The sequence below is a fragment of the Lutra lutra genome, chromosome 1, assembly GCF_902655055.1.
Source record: "Lutra lutra chromosome 1, mLutLut1.2, whole genome shotgun sequence".
NCBI lineage: Eukaryota > Metazoa > Chordata > Mammalia > Carnivora > Mustelidae > Lutra > Lutra lutra.
Genome location: NC_062278.1, coordinates 216273044 through 216289173, shown reverse-complemented (window position 1 = coordinate 216289173; position 16130 = coordinate 216273044). Strand labels below are relative to the sequence as shown.

At 51.4% G+C, this 16130-nt stretch overlaps 2 protein-coding genes across 6 annotated transcripts in view; one reads left to right on the top strand and one right to left on the bottom strand.

Annotated features, from left to right (window-relative positions):
- COL5A3 (collagen type V alpha 3 chain) overlaps window positions 1-2925 on the bottom strand; it is a 37293-nt gene extending 34368 nt beyond the window's left edge. The window contains exon 1 of one of the 3 annotated variants that reach the window (XM_047703220.1): window positions 2686-2925. In XM_047703220.1, coding sequence (XP_047559176.1) covers window positions 2686-2773 — 88 coding nt within the window. In that variant the 5' untranslated portion in view covers window positions 2774-2925. The remainder of the gene's footprint in view (window positions 1-2685) is intronic. The other 2 variants (XM_047703210.1, XM_047703203.1) reach the window with 2 other exon arrangements.
- Window positions 2926-4627: 1702 nt separating this feature from the next.
- On the top strand, window positions 4628-14058 carry RDH8 (retinol dehydrogenase 8). Of its 3 annotated transcripts, XM_047717084.1 has the most exons (7): window positions 4628-4737; window positions 7912-8073; window positions 8723-8902; window positions 10018-10111; window positions 10443-10626; window positions 10737-10948; window positions 13474-14058. In XM_047717084.1, exons 1-7 carry the CDS (start codon window positions 4635-4637, stop codon window positions 13481-13483), a joined length of 945 nt encoding a protein of 314 aa, XP_047573040.1. In that variant the 5' UTR covers window positions 4628-4634; the 3' UTR covers window positions 13484-14058. The 3 variants fall into 3 exon arrangements, with proteins under 3 accessions (XP_047573040.1, XP_047573058.1, XP_047573050.1); XM_047717102.1 differs by lacking the exon at window positions 8723-8902; XM_047717094.1 differs by lacking the exon at window positions 13474-14058 and having other exon boundaries at window positions 10737-11483.
- The last annotated feature ends 2072 nt before the right edge of the window (window positions 14059-16130 follow it).

The window sequence follows — 16130 nt, the reverse complement described above, 5'->3', positions numbered from 1 at the left end:
CTCACCAATGGGAGTCAGGGTGGGGGGCCAGACTTGGGGGAGATAGGGGCTTGGATGAGGGACCCCCATCCAGCTCCTCCTGGGTCAGATCCTTCATTCTCCAAAACTTACAGACTCCTATTCCAGCCTCAGCTCACTCCTGCCCCCAACCTCCTGTTCTTTCTTTCTTCTCTCCCCCTCCCTGCCCTCTCTCTCTGTCCCACTTTCTCTGCTGGTCTTTCCAGGTTCCTCTCTGCGTCCAACTCTGAATCAGTGTCTCTCTTTCTCTCTTACTTCCTAACTCTCTCTCTCTGTCTATTGGTATTTCATATATATATCTGTGTAGATTACTCCCCCCGTCCTTCTCTCTCTCTCTCTCTCTCTCTCTCCATCCACGCCCCCCAATTCTGCTGCTGCCACCAGCCCCCACTCTAATTGCCTGTTCTCTGGCTGGGCTGTTATTAAGAGGTATTTGGGTTACAGTCCCCTGGGACTAAGATCTGAGCTCCCAGGCTCTGTCAACCACAAGGGTCACTCCCCCACAGAATGATCATCCCAGCTGCCCCCTCTCCAGGCTGCAGCCCAGTGGACAGCTGAGATCCATGACCCCATGCAGTGTGGCTCTCCCCTCACCCAGACCCCTGTCTCTATGCTGTGGGAAGGAGTAGCCTCTCGCCTAGCTGCTCATTGACATTGAAAAAGTCCTTCCCAGCACCTAACCCAAATGTCTCCTGCTTCAATCTTGTATCTCCTCTGTAATGACCTTTCAGAAACTGACTGCCCTTTCTTTTCATGGCTGGCTTTGTGACAAGGAGACACACAAGAGGCATTGAGTCCTGCCTGCAGGCCCAGAGGGTGGGGGTCTGCCAGGGACCCAGCCTGACCTTCCCCCACACTCTCCCCTGTGTTGGTCAGGGCCCCAGGGAGATGTTGGATGGGATCTAGGATATGAAGGGAGGCAGGCAGGCACTAGGTTGGGATCTCCTCAGAAAGGTAGGAGAGCATAGGTGTGAGTGTATATGCCATTGTACATGTGCATGAGATTGTGCAAGTGTGTCCATGACTCTTTATGGACCAGGGAATGGCTGAGCATGTGATCTGTGGATGTGTGGTGTGTGCCGAGTATCTGGCCTCCAGTGGGGAGATTAGGTGCGGGTGTTCGGTGAGTGACTGGACATGCATGTGGGCTGGGGTCCTGTCAGTGAGCAGGTGGGTCTGTGATTGTAACAGATGAGACTGGAGATGCGGGAATGTGGTTATACGTGAGAGTATGGCCACCTCGGCAAGCGGGTGACAGGCTGTGAATGCTGACAGGGTTGCGTGGATACCAGTGGAAGCCTGTGCCAGGGCTGCAAGGCGTAGGAGGGTGACAAAGGCTGTGACCCTGTGGCGGGTGGCTGCTGGGGTTGCCTGGGGCATGGGCACCGGTGTTTGAAAATTCCTGGTGTCCCCGAGGGCTTATATTCTGAATGGATGCCTGAGATTGCACGACTGTGGGGATGTGTGAGCATGGGAATGGGACATGGGCCAGTTTGGGACAATCCACGTGAACAGGCACCTCCCTGGACTCCAGAGAAAGTGAGAAAGTGTAGGACCGGGTGTGTGTGTGTGTGTGTGTGTGTGTGTGTGTGTGTGTGTGTGTGTGTGTGTTAGGGGCTGAGTTCACATTAGGGAGGGACTTCCAGAAGTGCCTAAAGCCCAGCCTCTCTCAGACCAGGGATGCCACTTGAAGAACCTTCCCAAACCCTTGGGCGCCCCCAACCCCGAACCCTGTGGGGCGGAGCGCGGCGTCCAGCCAGAAGCGCGCAGCTGGGCGTGCGTCAGCGCTGACTCACTCGTCCCGCGGCCCCCGGGACCCCTTGAGGCCCCTGAGAAATTCCTCAGGAAAAACACCCGCGGCTCGCTCAGCTGGGGGGAAGAACTTCCACTTCCGCCCCCGCCCGCGCTCCGCCCCGCCCCGCCCCGCGCCCCGCCCCGCCTCGCCCCTCACCGCAGCCCTCCCGAGGTCCTGTCCATGGTGCTGATCGCGGCTCTGGGGAGAGCAGGGTGGGGGAGGGGAGAAATGGGGGCAGAGGAGGTGGGGGCGCGCCAATTGGAGACAGAGGAGGAAGAGGAAGAATACGATGAAGCCATTAGGGGCGATGCAAAGGAAACTTTGAATCCCCGATTAGCCCCCTCCCATACTCGTCCCCATTCAGCATCACCCCCAGAATCATCCGCTCGCGTCCTCATGGGCCATTTTTTACACCCCCAAATCACAACCGAACCCCTCATCGGGTCACCCAAAGACAATCACACGCGTAACACGATTATTCTCTAAGTCAGCCCTACACAGACACACCCACAACTCACAATCACACAGTTGGCCAGGGATCACCCATCACACATTCATAACATAATCGTCAACTCCCACACACAATTTCACTTCAAATGGCCTCACACACATTGCTACACACACACCTATAAATTGCATTCACTCCAAGGCATCCACCAGTAAAACTCGGTCACACGTATCCCCTTCCCCCCAGCTGTCACACCCACAAATTGCCCAGAGTCGGATACTCGCGCCCAAACAGAGCACCCCAGCCACTTGCTACACTCACGCCCCCCTTGCACGCCCCCCATTCCTGACTCCACCCCATCTTTTGGGAGCTCGCTAGATCCTGCCCTCTGGATCCTACTCCTATCTCCTTCTTTCCGGCTCACCCGCCTGCGTCCGGAGAAGAAGCTGCAGCGAGGCCAAAAGCAGGCAGAGGCCGGCCCGCGGCTGGCCCAGGCCTCCGCGACTCCCCATCCCGGCGGGGCCCACACGCAAGGCGGGGACCGGCCGGGGCGTCTACGGGGCGCGGCGACTCCTCGGGCTCCGGGCACTCGCTCGCCGCGGCCGGCTCCACTCGGATCGGCAGGAGACTGCAGGAGACCCCGCCCTGGCCTCGCCCTGCTCTCCCGCGCCCGGCCGGGCGGGGCTCGCTAGAGGAGGGGGGGTGGCTGACAGCTGGTGGGGGAGTTGGGAAAGTTTGTGCCGAGTGCTGATTGGCCGGCTAGGGCTGGAGCCCTGAGCCGGGAGCGGGGGCCCTTCTTGTCCCACCCCACAGTGGAGGAAAAGGGTCACTCCCACCCAGCCTTAGAATTCGGGGCCCCAGACTTACCCCAAACCCTTTCCTCCTAACAGGCCCCCTCAAAACAGATGTTAGCCCCATTCAAACCTTCAGCCTCCATCAGCCTCCACCCAGGCCCTGGAGTTAAGGCTTTATACAGCTTTTTTATACCAAATACTTTCTGTCTCACCCAGGCCCCCAGAAAGGGTCCCAGCCTGATGCCAAATTTTCACCCACTTGCTTTATCCCAGTGGCTTAGACACAATGGAAGGTACCAGCTTCATCACAGTACTTCCCTTTGGGTGTCTAAATAAAGAATCCTCATCCCACCCCCAGTCTCATACCAGATTACAAAATGGAGTTCCCAGCCTTACCCCAAACCCTCATTTCTCCACCCAAATTCCAGAATTGGATGTCCTGGCCTCACCCCCAAACCTATGACACAGATTCCAAAACACAGTCCTCAATTTCTCCCAAACTCTTAATCTTCAAATAAAGGGTCCCATTTCCATCCCTAGCCCTCTCCTCCCCTCTCCCTGATTCAGGTCCCCGAACAGATGTCTTAGCCCCAATTCCAAATCTTCACATATGCCCCCATTAAATGGGGGAAGTCTGGCCCTACTTCAAAGCAGGGCACTGCCTTAGGGAGAGGTGGATACCTGCCATTCTTGGAGTGAGGTAGAGCTGCCCTTCACCCTACTGGGACCCCCCACTGTGAAGCTCCCTCATCCCCCCCCCCCCGGGGGGGTCACATGGAGCTGTCTGTGCAATTGAACAAGCACAGACTTGTGGGATCTGAGGGAGCTTCTGCAGGGAGAAACCTAAGGGGCGTTTCCTGGGCCCAGAACTGCCCCACCACAGGGGAAGAGGGAGAAGCTGGCAGTGTCTCCCTCCCAGCCTCTGGTTCTTCGGACAAAGAGTGTCTGTGTCCCTAGAGAGGAGGGGTGGAGCCCCATCTGGCCTGAGAGTTGAAAAGGGGGCAGTGGGGTGGGGAGAAGAAAGGGAATCTCCCCAAGCTGCTTCTTCTCCCTCCTCAGGGACCTCAGAGGCTAAGACTTCTCCTGCTAAAAATTCTCATAGAGTGCCCTGCCCTGCCTTGCTGGGAAGTTCTTCCTGGTCTCCCCCCATCATCTGACATATCGACACCCATTCTCATCTTTGAAAGGAGCCTTCTGGGACCACACTCTCTGCCACTTTCTCTCACTCTCTACCTCCCATCAGAGATTCTCTGCCCAGAATTGACAGGAAGAGAATGCCCCTGCTAATTCCCCCAGCCCCAAATGATTTACAGTCATAATAAAAAGACCCTAGTTGTGAGTGTAGCAGTGAGAAGAGATTTTTAACAGATAAAAGAAAGAGGCTATTTTGAGGTTAAAAGATTTCCCCCGCCCCCAGCTGCCTGCCCAGGGTCAGTTCAGAATTGGTGTCTTCTGGAGCCCCTTCACCTTGCAGGGGAAAGATGGGAGGGTGTCTAGGAGGTAGGGGGGTTGAGGCTAGGATGGGTGGCAGGAGTCAGGTGCTGGCCAGCAGAGGTCACCCATCCGGGGAGGGATCAACATGGCCGACGCACCCCGGACTGTACTGATCTCAGGCTGCTCCTCGGGAATTGGGCTGGAGCTTGCAGTGCAGCTGGCTCATGACCACAGGCAGCGCTACCAAGGTTAGAGGCCCAGGGTGGGGCTGGGAGGGGCAGGGGTGGGCATTCTGAGGACCTTCAGCCCTCCTGGCACCATTTCCACTAGCCCATCCCATCAGCTGTATGTGTGGGCTTGAGGGGGACCGAGGACACATGGAGGCCCCCTTCCCACCTCTGCTCAGGAATTATCCCCTCATCCAACAAATATTTCTTGTGCACCTACTGGGTGCCAGGCACTGTTCTAGGTGCTGGAAACACAGCTTTGAACAAAACAGACAAAAATCTCTGTCCTCAGCAGTAAGGAGGGAGGGGAGCAAGGACAGGCAATAAACAGACTTTTTTTTAATTGTATAATATGTCTAATGCTCATAAGTGCTAAGAAGCAAAGTAAGCGTGGTGTATGGTAGGAGGTGGGGGGGAGCAGGGCGGGTAGGTGATTTTTTTTAAAGGGCTGGTGGGGAGGGCTTCCCTAAGGTTCCTCTTGGGCACTCCCTAGGACTCCCCTCCTCCACCCCTCCCCAGATTACTGCTCCAAGATAAGCCTCTTAAGTGAACCTGACCTTGGGGGCTTAAAGGGGGCCTCTAAATCTAGGGACTTGGCCTCCAGCAACTCTGGAGTAAATTGCCTCGGTCTGCCTCCACCCATGGGAACCTCTGACCCAGAGCAGGCTGCAGCTGAAGTGGGTAAAGGGCTGCTACTTACAAGGAGGTTGCTGGGGGCAAGGGCATTGCCCCAGTTGGCAGAGCAGCTTCTCCCAACCCTCTGCCCTCTGTCTTAGAGACACACACAGCCTTGGATGGGACGGACCGAGTGCCAGTGCGCAGGGAAGTAGTTGTGCTGTGTGTGTCCCTGTGACACTAGTCACAGCCCTGGACAGGCAGATGAATGTATGAAACTGAAGGATGTTTATGGAGTGCTTACAATGTGCCCGGTTCCGATCTAAGTGTCGTGCATCTAGTAAGTCATTTAATTCCCCAATCACCCCTATGAGGTGGCCACTATCATTAGCCCCACCTCAGAAATGAGGAAACTGGGCCACAGAGTGCCAAGGATTCTTACCCAAAGTCGCCCCGCTGGAAAGTGGCAGAGCCTGGATTTGAGCCCAGGCAACCCACACCCTGGGACCACAGTTGTCACTGTATGGAGATGCATGTGCTCCCATTCATCTGTGCGATACCCGTGAGTCACACAGGCCCACAGACTATATGAACACGGCCCCTGGTGCTGTGCATGCATGATCATGTGTACACGCATGAAGGATACAAACATGTACAGAGGGGTTTGAGCTCAGCACTCCCACAAACCGAGGTTCAAATCCCAGTTCTAACACTTACTAGTGGTGGGACAGGCAAGAAACTTCATTTTCTTAGCCTCAGTGTGTTGATCTCTGTGATAGGGACAGTAACTTTACCTACTTATTCTGGCTACTATTGCTAAAGAACAAATCATTCCAAAATTTCTGGTGTAATAGGACAATGGTAGTCACGGTTTACAAAAGTCATAGTTTACAAAAACTCATGGTTTTGTAAAACCATGGTTTTTGGTTTACAAAAGCCGTAAATTTGGAAGGGGGCAGCTAGGCGATTATTGCTCAGGGTCAAAGGCTACAACTGGAACAGCGGTGACTAGTCACAGCCCTGGGCAGGCATCTCTCCTCCTTCTAATAATGTCAGGCCTTGTCCATGTGGTTCCTCTGTCTGGCTAGCTTGCGGATTCCTCCCAGCATGGTGGCCCCAGGATAGCTGGGCTGCTACAAAGTGGCCGAGGATTTTAAGAGTGAACATTACAGGGCTGCCTGGGTGGCTTAGTCAATTGAGCATCCAACTCCTGATTTTGGCTCACGTCATGGTCTCAGTGTCATAAGCTTGAGCCCTGCATCAGGCTCCGTACTCAGAGTGAAGTCAGCTTGGGATTCTCTCTCTCCCTCTCCCTCTGCCCCTCCCCCTACTCTTGCTCTCTCAGTCTCTCTCAAATAAATAAACAACTAAAATCTTTTTAAAAAGAAAAAGAATGGAGCACCTGGGTGGCTCAGATGGTTAAGCATCTGCCGTCAGCTCAGGTTATGATCGTGGGGTCCTGGGATCAAGCCCCGCATCGGGGATCCCTGCTCAGTGGGGAGCCTGCTTCTCCCTCTGCCTCTCTCTCTTTCTCTCTCTCTGTGTCTCTCATGAATAAATAGATAAAATCTTGGGAAAAAAAAAAGAAAAAGAATGAACATTAAAGGGGCGCCTGGGTGGCTCAGTGGGTTAAGCCGCTGCCTTCGGCTCAGGTCATGATCCCAGGGTCCTGGGATCGAGTCCCGCGTCAGGCTCGCTGCTCAGCAGGAAGCCTGCTTCCCTTCCTCTCTCTCTGCCTGCCTCTCTGCCTACTTGTGATCTCTCTCTGTCAAATAAATAAATAAAATCTTAAAAAAAAAAAGAATGAACATTAAAGCAAACAGAGCAGAAACTGCAATACCTCTTCTGACCTAATCCCAGAAGCCACACAATGTCACTTTCACCGTGTTCTGTTAGTGCCCAGCTAGACACCAGATTCAAGGAGAGGGAAATGAGATTTCATGTCTTGAGGGAGAACAGCAAAATTCTCAAAGAGCATATGCGATGAAAGATGCTGTGGCCATCTTTGGAAAATAAGCCCATTACCTTATCATAGGGTTCTTTGTGAGGAGTAGAGACAATGCTTATAAAAGTGTGTAGCACAGTGTTTGGCACATAGTAGATACTCAATAAATTGCCAGTTCTGTGGCTGACGTAGATGTGGCTATTTGTATTTCCATGTACGCACAACGCACATATATTGACCCTAAATGTTTATGCATTTCTTTTCTCAAGGCCATGTGTTCTCTATTTATTTTATTGCCTTACTCACTGGACTATAAATTCTGTGAAGGCAGGCACTTTGTCCATCTTATTTCATGCAGTCGTCTCAGCACTGAGAATAGAGCATAATGTGTACTAAGTACATGCTCAGTAAATGTTGGATGGAGGGATGGAGGACTAAAGTGATGAAAGGATGGATGAAAGTACATGTAAATGTATTTACACTATATGCATTTGTGGTTGTATAGTAAAATAGGTGTGTAAACCCGTGGGTCTCCATCCCTCTGTGATGGCTCATGCAATATCATGGAGATATGTAAGTGAATGCACAGGGGAAAGGAACCCAGTGCTTGCCCCAACTCTGCTTTCTGTCCCCAGTGGTGGCCACCATGAGGGACCTGGGAAAGAAGGAGACACTGGAGGCAGCTGCTGGGGAAGCTCTGGGGCAGACCCTCACCGTGGCCCAGCTGGACGTGTGCAGTGACGAGTCAGTGGCCCAGTGCCTCAGCGGCATCCAAGGAGGGGAAGTGGATGTGCTGGGTGAGACTGAACAGCCCCTGGGGTCACCCCCACTTCCCTGACCTAAGCACAGGTCCTCATTGTAGTGAATCCTCTCCAGTGTCTGAGCATGAGCCTTCTTGCTTCACCAGCAACCTCTAGTCCTGAACAGAAGGTGTAGGCAAGCTGGCTAAAAGCCCAGGGCACCAGTTTATTGGGGTTACAAGAAATAAACTGAGTCCCGGGGGTAGGGTAGATTTTACCAAATAGAACACCATATGGTGTTCTGTTACATATGGTTTTTCTCCAAAAACCATATGTTGGAAAAGTTACTTTGATGAGTCATTTGGGGAACCGAGCATGATGTAGAAGCAACACATGATCTCTCAAAGACCTTCTGAGGAGGGTGGGTGTGGCTGTTTTGATGCAAATTGGGGTCAGAGCTGAATTGCTCTTGCATTAAGGGGAGGCTGCTCCCAGCATCCCTTCCCCCGACCCGGAGTCCAGGGTCCTCATAAAAAATGCTAAACTATATGTAAAGATCATCAGGGTTCCACAATTGTCCACTCAGGATACTCTGGACTGGCCCTGAATTTGGAGTAGGGGGTGGGATAATTCAGGGAGTGTCCCTAGAGGAGTGACACTAGAAGGGTTGGGGGGACTTCCAAGTAACCTTCAGTCCCCTCCTTAGTGAATAATGCTGGAGTGGGCCTGGTGGGGCCCCTGGAGGGGCTCAGCCTAGCTGCCATGCAGAACGTCTTTGATACCAACTTTTTCGGGGCTGTCCGTCTGGTCAGAGCTGTCCTTCCTGGCATGAAGAGAAGGCGAAAGGGCCACATTGTGGTGGTCAGCAGTGTCATGGGACTGCAGGGTAAGCCCTGGGGACCCACCCCTGGGAATCCTCCTAGCATCTGACCCTCCCCAGGCTAGAAGAATGGCAAATAGGTTTTCGCTCATATTCCAAATGAGCTTGTGTTGAGAAGGATTCTGAAGCTCTATAGGAAACATTTGCGGATTAGATTATGTCGGCCATGCTGCAAGAGCTAAGCAGTAGTGTTGTAAATGCTGCAACGGCCATCCCCATCCAGCATCAGTGCTACTTCTGGACACCTCTAAGCCCAAGGCAGGGCTCGAACTCATAACCCTGAGATCAAGACTTGAGCTGAGATCAAGAGTCGGACGCTTAAGCAACTGAGCCACCCAGGTGCCCCAGAACTCCTTTCCTGTGACATTTTCTTGACAAATACCTCTAACCAAGCCCCAGAGACATCTAGCTTTGGAGCTCTGAGGTTCTGCAGAAAAAGAGACTAGTGATCGTTTAGCGACATCTGCCATGAGCCTACTATGGAGGCCACTTATTTGCCATCCATGCTCCTGGGTCTTTCCTCCTTGAACCCCTCTAGATGCCCTTCCTCCCCCTGGAAATTCCCTGGGATCTGCCCTTACCTCCTCAGCAGCCTCCTGAAGAATCCACAGTATTTGTTTTGTTTGTTTGTTTGTTTTAAGAATCTACCTTATTTGTTACCCCACCATGGGGAATCCGTAACTACCAATCAGTCCCATCCCTGTGGCCCCTCTTCCAGCTGTAGCTCCTGACTTCAGGAGCCACATTCACTCTTAATAAGGACAGATAAGAAAGCTGCTGAATAGTACTTGCCCTCAGGGACCCTGGCAATTCTATGCTCAAGTGACTCAGAGGTTTAGAGGATGGACGGAAGGAGGGTTTTCCAGGGCCAAGAGCAAATGGAGCACAGGGAAGAGGCAGCACGTGGCACCCCAAGACAATCTCATCCTAAGCATATGGGCTCATCCTTCAACATATGCTCCCATCATACATACGTACACTCATCCTGTTGGCCTTAGATATCCCCCCCATTCTGATCTTTAAACCCTCTTTGCTCAGTCTCCTGAAGACCTCATGCCCCTCTGGTCCCACAAGCCTGTCGCCCAGACCCCAAAGGGCCCAACCTCCTCCAATCCTCTCAGGTGTGGTGTTCAATGAAGTCTATGCAGCCTCCAAGTTTTCCCTGGAGGGATTCTTCGAAAGTCTGGCTGTCCAGCTGCTGCAGTTCAACATCTTGTGAGGCGGGCGTTTGGGTAGTGAAGGGGGAGGAATGGGAGACAGTGGTGGAGAAAGATGAGGGAAGGGGAGGTGGTGAGAGGATGTGGGCTGGGAAGGCCGAGATGGTGGGAAAACAAGGCAATGGTGAGAAAGTGGAATCAGGAATGAGGGAAAGGGAGTTACGGGAAGACAGTGGAGGAGTATGGGGGATGGGCAGTGGAGAAGCTGGGGGAATCAGGAAGGATGAAGTAATGATGAGAGAAATGGGGGGAGAGAGGAGAAGAGGGACCGTAACGGGGCCGAGAGTGGGTTGGAGTACCAGACCCCCTACCCCTACTGATGTCCCCAGCATCACCCTGGTGGAACCTGGCCCAGTGGTCACTAACTTTGAGGGGAAGCTCCTGGAGCAGGTTTCCACAGCCGAGTTCCCAGACACTGACCCTGACACCTTGCACTACTTCCGGGATTTCTACCTCCCTGCCTCCAGGGAGCTCTTTCACTCTGTAGGACAGAGCCCACAGGATGTAGCCCAGGTGAGTGGGGAACCCAGAGTCCCAAGACATGGCTCAGATATGTGAGGGTGCCCCACCCTGCAAACGCCCCCCCCCTCCCTGAATCTAAGAGCTCAGGGATCCACCCATAGGTCATTGTCAAAGTCATCAGCTCCACCAGACCACCCCTGCGCCGACAGACCAACGCCCGCTACACCCCACTGATTGCGCTCAAGACTGTAGACCCCTCAGGCAGCCTGTATGTACGCACTACCCACTGCCTGCTCTTCCGCTGGACACGCCTTCTCAACATTGGCCTTCGATGTCTGGCCTGTGGCTGCCTCCGCTTCCGAATATGGCCCCGGTGAGCAGAGCCTCACCCAACTCTCCCCACCTCTGAACAGCCAGGTCTCTTCAGTTTACACCCATCTCAGAGGCCAGTACAGACTCTTCTCTCCTACCTTCCTTCCTTCCTTCCTTCCTTCCTTCCTTCTTTCCTGGGCATCACTCTGTGCCTGGGCATTGCTGGACCCCAGAAATTCCTCAGCATCCATCCACACACCCCTCCATGGTCAGGGCTGGGGCAGAAAGAGGAACGCTTGGACTCTGGGCTGAGGAGCCCTGAGTAAGGACCTGGAGCTATGTCTGGCAAAGCAAGGGAGGCTTCCTGGAGGAGGCAACATTGTTGCTGGACCTTGAAAGATGAGATAGACTGCTTCATTCAACCTCTGGACTTTATTATCTTGGGCCTGGGAATATAAGGGTGATCTAAAACCCCTTCCCATAGAACTGAGTTGACTAACGGGTCTTCGGACTTTTCTGGTCACACACTCTGTCAGCAAAATGTTTGTGCACTCACCAGTAGTGCATGTATATTTTTTTCATAAAATATGTATTTGTGTCCACAAGTAATCACTATATCAAATATTTAATAAAGCTCAATTTCTTGTGTCTAAATAAAAAATTTTTAAAAACTAAGTTTCACTTCAGACATATTAGAATGGCTACTATAAGTAAACCAAGCAAAGTAACCAGTGTTGGTGAGGATGTGGAGAAATTGGAGCTCTTAGGCACTGATGCTGAGAAAGTAAAATGGTATAGTCACTGTGGAAAAGAGTATAGTAGTTCCTCAAAAAGAAAGAAAGAAAGAAAGAAAGAAAGAAAGAAAGAAAGAAGAAAGAAACAGAATTATCATGTGACCCAGCGATCCCATTTCTGGGTATGAACCAAACAAATTGAAAGCAGTGTCTCAAAACCCATATTTGCACACCCGTGTTCATAGCAGCATTATTCACAATGGCCAAAAGGTGGAAGCAATTCCATCCATGGGTCCATCAACAGAAGACTGGATAAACTCAATGAGGATATCCACAAGATGGAATATTATCCAGCCTTAAAAAGAAGGTAAATTCCGGGGCACCTGGGTGGCTCAGTGGGTTAAAGCCTCTGCCTTCGGCTCAGGTCATGATCTCAGGGTCCTGGGATGGAGCCCTGCATCAGGCTTTCTGCTCAGCGGGGAGCCTGTTTCCCCCTCTCTCTCTGCCTGCCTCTCTGCCTACTTGTGATCTGTCTGTCAAATGAATAAATAAAATCTTAAAAAAAAAAAAGGAAGGTAAATTCCAACACCTACTGCGACATGAGTAAACCTTGAGGACCTTATGCTCTGTGAAATAAGCCAGACAGAAAAAGGACAGATACTGTCTGATCCCACTTAGATGCAATCCCTAGAGGAGTCAAATCCACGGAGACAGAAGGTAGAGATGGGGGGAGCCAGGCAGGGTGGGATGTGGAGCCAATGTTGAGTGGGGAGAAAGTTGCAATTTTGCAAGACAAAGAGTTCTGTGGTTGGAGGGTGGTCATGGCTGCACGACCATGCGAGTGGCCTCAGTACTAATGATGTGTGTTTTGTACATTTTATCACAATTAAAAGTTTTTAAAAAGCAACCGGGGTCCCAGTTTCTTGGCCCTCGTGTGGAGAGTTTGGAAGCAAATGGACTCTGGGTATAAATGTTGACCTTGTCTCTTGTTCACTGGGTGACCCTGGGCAGGTGACTCCCTGGTGTCATCTTCTGGAAAGGGGAGCTAACAATAATGGCAGTGAAATGACAGGAGAAGCACCCTGCACTGTGTTCCATTTCGCTTGGAGCTTTTGGTGTGGCTCCTGTTTAACTATCTCCTTGGAATGCCAGGCTCCGGTCGAAGGTGTTTTAATTAATGTCTGCTCTTGCAGCCTTGTTAGATAGAGGCACTCAGAACCTGCCCGGTCCATAAATGAGGAAACTGAGGTTGTCCAGAGCAGAGGGGAGGGCAGGACTCAAGCCTAGGTCTGTCCAGCTCAGTGTATGCTGGACCTTAAGGGTCTCTAGTAACCTCTTCTAGGACAAGAGAAACTGAGTCCAGGGCCCATGAAAGAGGTCTCTTTGAGTCAGTGCACATATACTGGGGCCACTTAATATTTTTGGTCAAATGAACCCCTCCGTTCTCCTCCCTGACACTGGATTTTTGAAGCTGTGTTGGAATACGGAAAAGAGTACATGAAAATGGGGCCCCTGGGGGGCTCAGTTGGTTGAGCATCTGCCTTCAGCTCAGGTCATGATCCCAGGGTCCTGGGACGGAGCCCGGGCTCCTTGCTCAGCAGGGAGCCTGCTTCTCCCTCTGCCTGCTACTCCCCCTGCTTATGCTCTCTCTCTCTCTCTCTCTCTCTCTCTCTCTCTGACAAATAAAATCTTAAAAAAAAGATGTTAAAAAGAATATATGAAAATAGATCATGACGATGGTTGCCCAGCCTTGTGACTATACCAGAACCACTGAATCGTGCACTTTAAAATGGCAAATTTTATGGTATATGAATTATACCTCAATTTAAAAATTAAATACATTCTTTTGAAGGAATATATGAAGTGAAGCACACATGTGCTAGAGGTCTTTGGAGTGCCAGTAGGAGGCCTCAGTAGGAGCTGAGAGGCAGGGAGGAGAAAGACCAGAGTATTTCTCCCCTAGGCTCCCTCCATGGGGGTCTCCGTGTATTAGCAGCATCTCTCCATCCATCCAAGGCCCCAGCTCCAGTTTCTGAAAACCACTCCCTCCCTATGCCCCCTTCAGCCAGTGATGGTGTTGGGACCCCCACAATTGCCATCAGGATGACACTGCACTATCTTCCCTAGGGATACACACCTTCTGTCTTCCCCTTTACAATTGCCCCTGTCTTCATTGATCTCCAAATTACCCACTTTGAATATATTATCTTTTTCCATCCGGGACTCTGACAGACCCAGTGTATTCATGTGAAAGAGCCAGGGAGCAAAACGCACGCAGACTAGCTCACCGTCAGACTCCACCATTAGAACGGTACTGATATTTGCTGCCTGCCTTACCCCGAAGGTCTCCACAATCCCGATTTCTAAGTCCAACATTATCTTGTTTTTCAAGAAACTCCCTTATGTAAATTATTTCGAAAGACTAATTTGGGATGCCTGGATGGCTCAGTCGGTTAAGCGGCTGACTTCTGCTCAGGTCATGATCCCAGGGTTCTGGGATTGAGCCCCTTGGGGGACCATCATGGTGCTCTCTCCCTGTTCAGCAAGGAGTCTGCTTCTCCCTCTGCCTCTCCCCCGACTCATGCTCTCTCTCTCTCTCTCTCTCTCAAATAAATAAATAAAATATTTTTTAAAGTTTTTTTTTTTATTTTATTTATTTGTCAGAGAATGAGAGTGAGTGAAAGAGAACACAAGCAGGGGAAGCAGCAGGCAGAGGGAGAAGCGGGCTCCCCACTGAGCATGGATCCCAATGTGGGGACTCCATCCCAGGACCCTGGGAACACAACCTGAGCTGAAGGCAGATGCTTAACCACCTGAGCCACCCAGGCGTCCCTACATAAATAAATAAAATCTTAAAAAAATAAAAAAGACAAGTTATCTTCTTCCCAAGAAGGAAAAGCCATCATAGTCACCTCATCATAAGTGAGGCCAAATTCGATATTTACAGGTGGGGCGTACAATATTCCAAACCCTATACTCATAGGCTCTTGGTGTGGGAAAATACGTCTTTCTCAGATCGGCCTTCTCTCCCAGATTGTCTTGCAACTAGGGAGTGAGCCTGTCACCCCGATTCCACTCAGGTACAACGTTAGATTTGAGAACCCACCACCCAAAGGAGGAGAGATCAGGAAAGGGAGGTAGTGGAAGGGACAGGGGTATTGCAAACGTCCAGGGCCGTCAGCGAAAGCCAGAGCTGACGGCCGGTCTTAGCTGCTGGCCTGCGCCCTTCCTTTGCCCCTTCCGTCTTCGAGGGCTGGTGATTTCATTAGCCACCAATATCCACCCAATAAATTCCTTTGCAGCTTAAATCACCCTGAGTCAGCTTCTGTTGCATATAAGGAAGAATCATCACCAATCCAGATGGCAACATAAAAGCAAATTCAGCGGAGGAGGAAGAAATGTTATTATGGTCTAGCGGGATGCCACTGCCGACCAGCAGAAATTGGCCAACATTCAGAAGGTGCTGAAGACGCACAAACCCTTGTTCTCGATTTCTACAGTCCTACCTGCCCGTTGGTCCTCCCTGTCTTAGCAAAGATAAGTCTGTTTTAGTTGCTCATGCCAAAAATCCTGGTGTCATCTCTACTTCCTCTCTCTCATACCTCACAGCTAATCAGATCTTGTTCACTGGACCTGCAAAATGTATTCAGAACCGACCATTTCGCAACACTTTCTGGGTCCCCACCCTAATCCAACCACCATCATTTTTTTTTTTAAGAATTATTTACTTATTTGACAGAGAGAGTGAGAGAGCACAAGCAGGGGGAACAGTGGGGGGAAAGAGAGGTAGAAGCAGACTCCCTGCCGAGCAGGGAGTCTGATGGGGGGCTCGATCCCAGGACCCTGGGATCATGACCTGAGCCGAAGGCAGATGCCTAACCATCTGAGCCACTCAGGTGCCCCAACCACCATCATTTTTCAGCTGGAGAATTGCACCTGTCCCCTCCCCACTCTCACCTCCTACTCTTGTTGCCCCCTACAATCCATTCCCCACACCACAGCCCAGAAGACACTTTAAAAACACCTTCTGGGGGCGCCTGGGTGGCTCAGTGGGTTAAGCCGCTGCCTTCGGCTCAGGTCATGATCCCAGGTCCTGGGTTCAAGCCCCACATCAGGCTTTCCGCTCGGCGTGGAGCCTGCTTCCTCCTCTCTCTCTGCCTGCCTCTCTGCCTCCTTGTGATTTCTGTCTGTCAAATAAATAAATAAAATCTTTAAAAAAAAATTTTAAAAACACCTTCTGAATTGATAAAATCTCAGTGTCTTTTAAAAATCAATACATTTGTGGGGCGCCCGGGTGGTTCAGTGGATTAAGCCTCTGCCTTCAGACCAGGTCATGATCTCAGGGTCCTGAGATCGAGCCCCACATCGGGCTCTCTGCTCGGCGGGGAACCTGCTTCCCCCTCTCGCTCTCTCTGCCTGCCTCTCTGCCTACTTGTGATCTCTGTCTGTCAAATAAATTAATTAATTAATTTTAAAAAATCAATACATTTGTGTCTATGTACATATAAA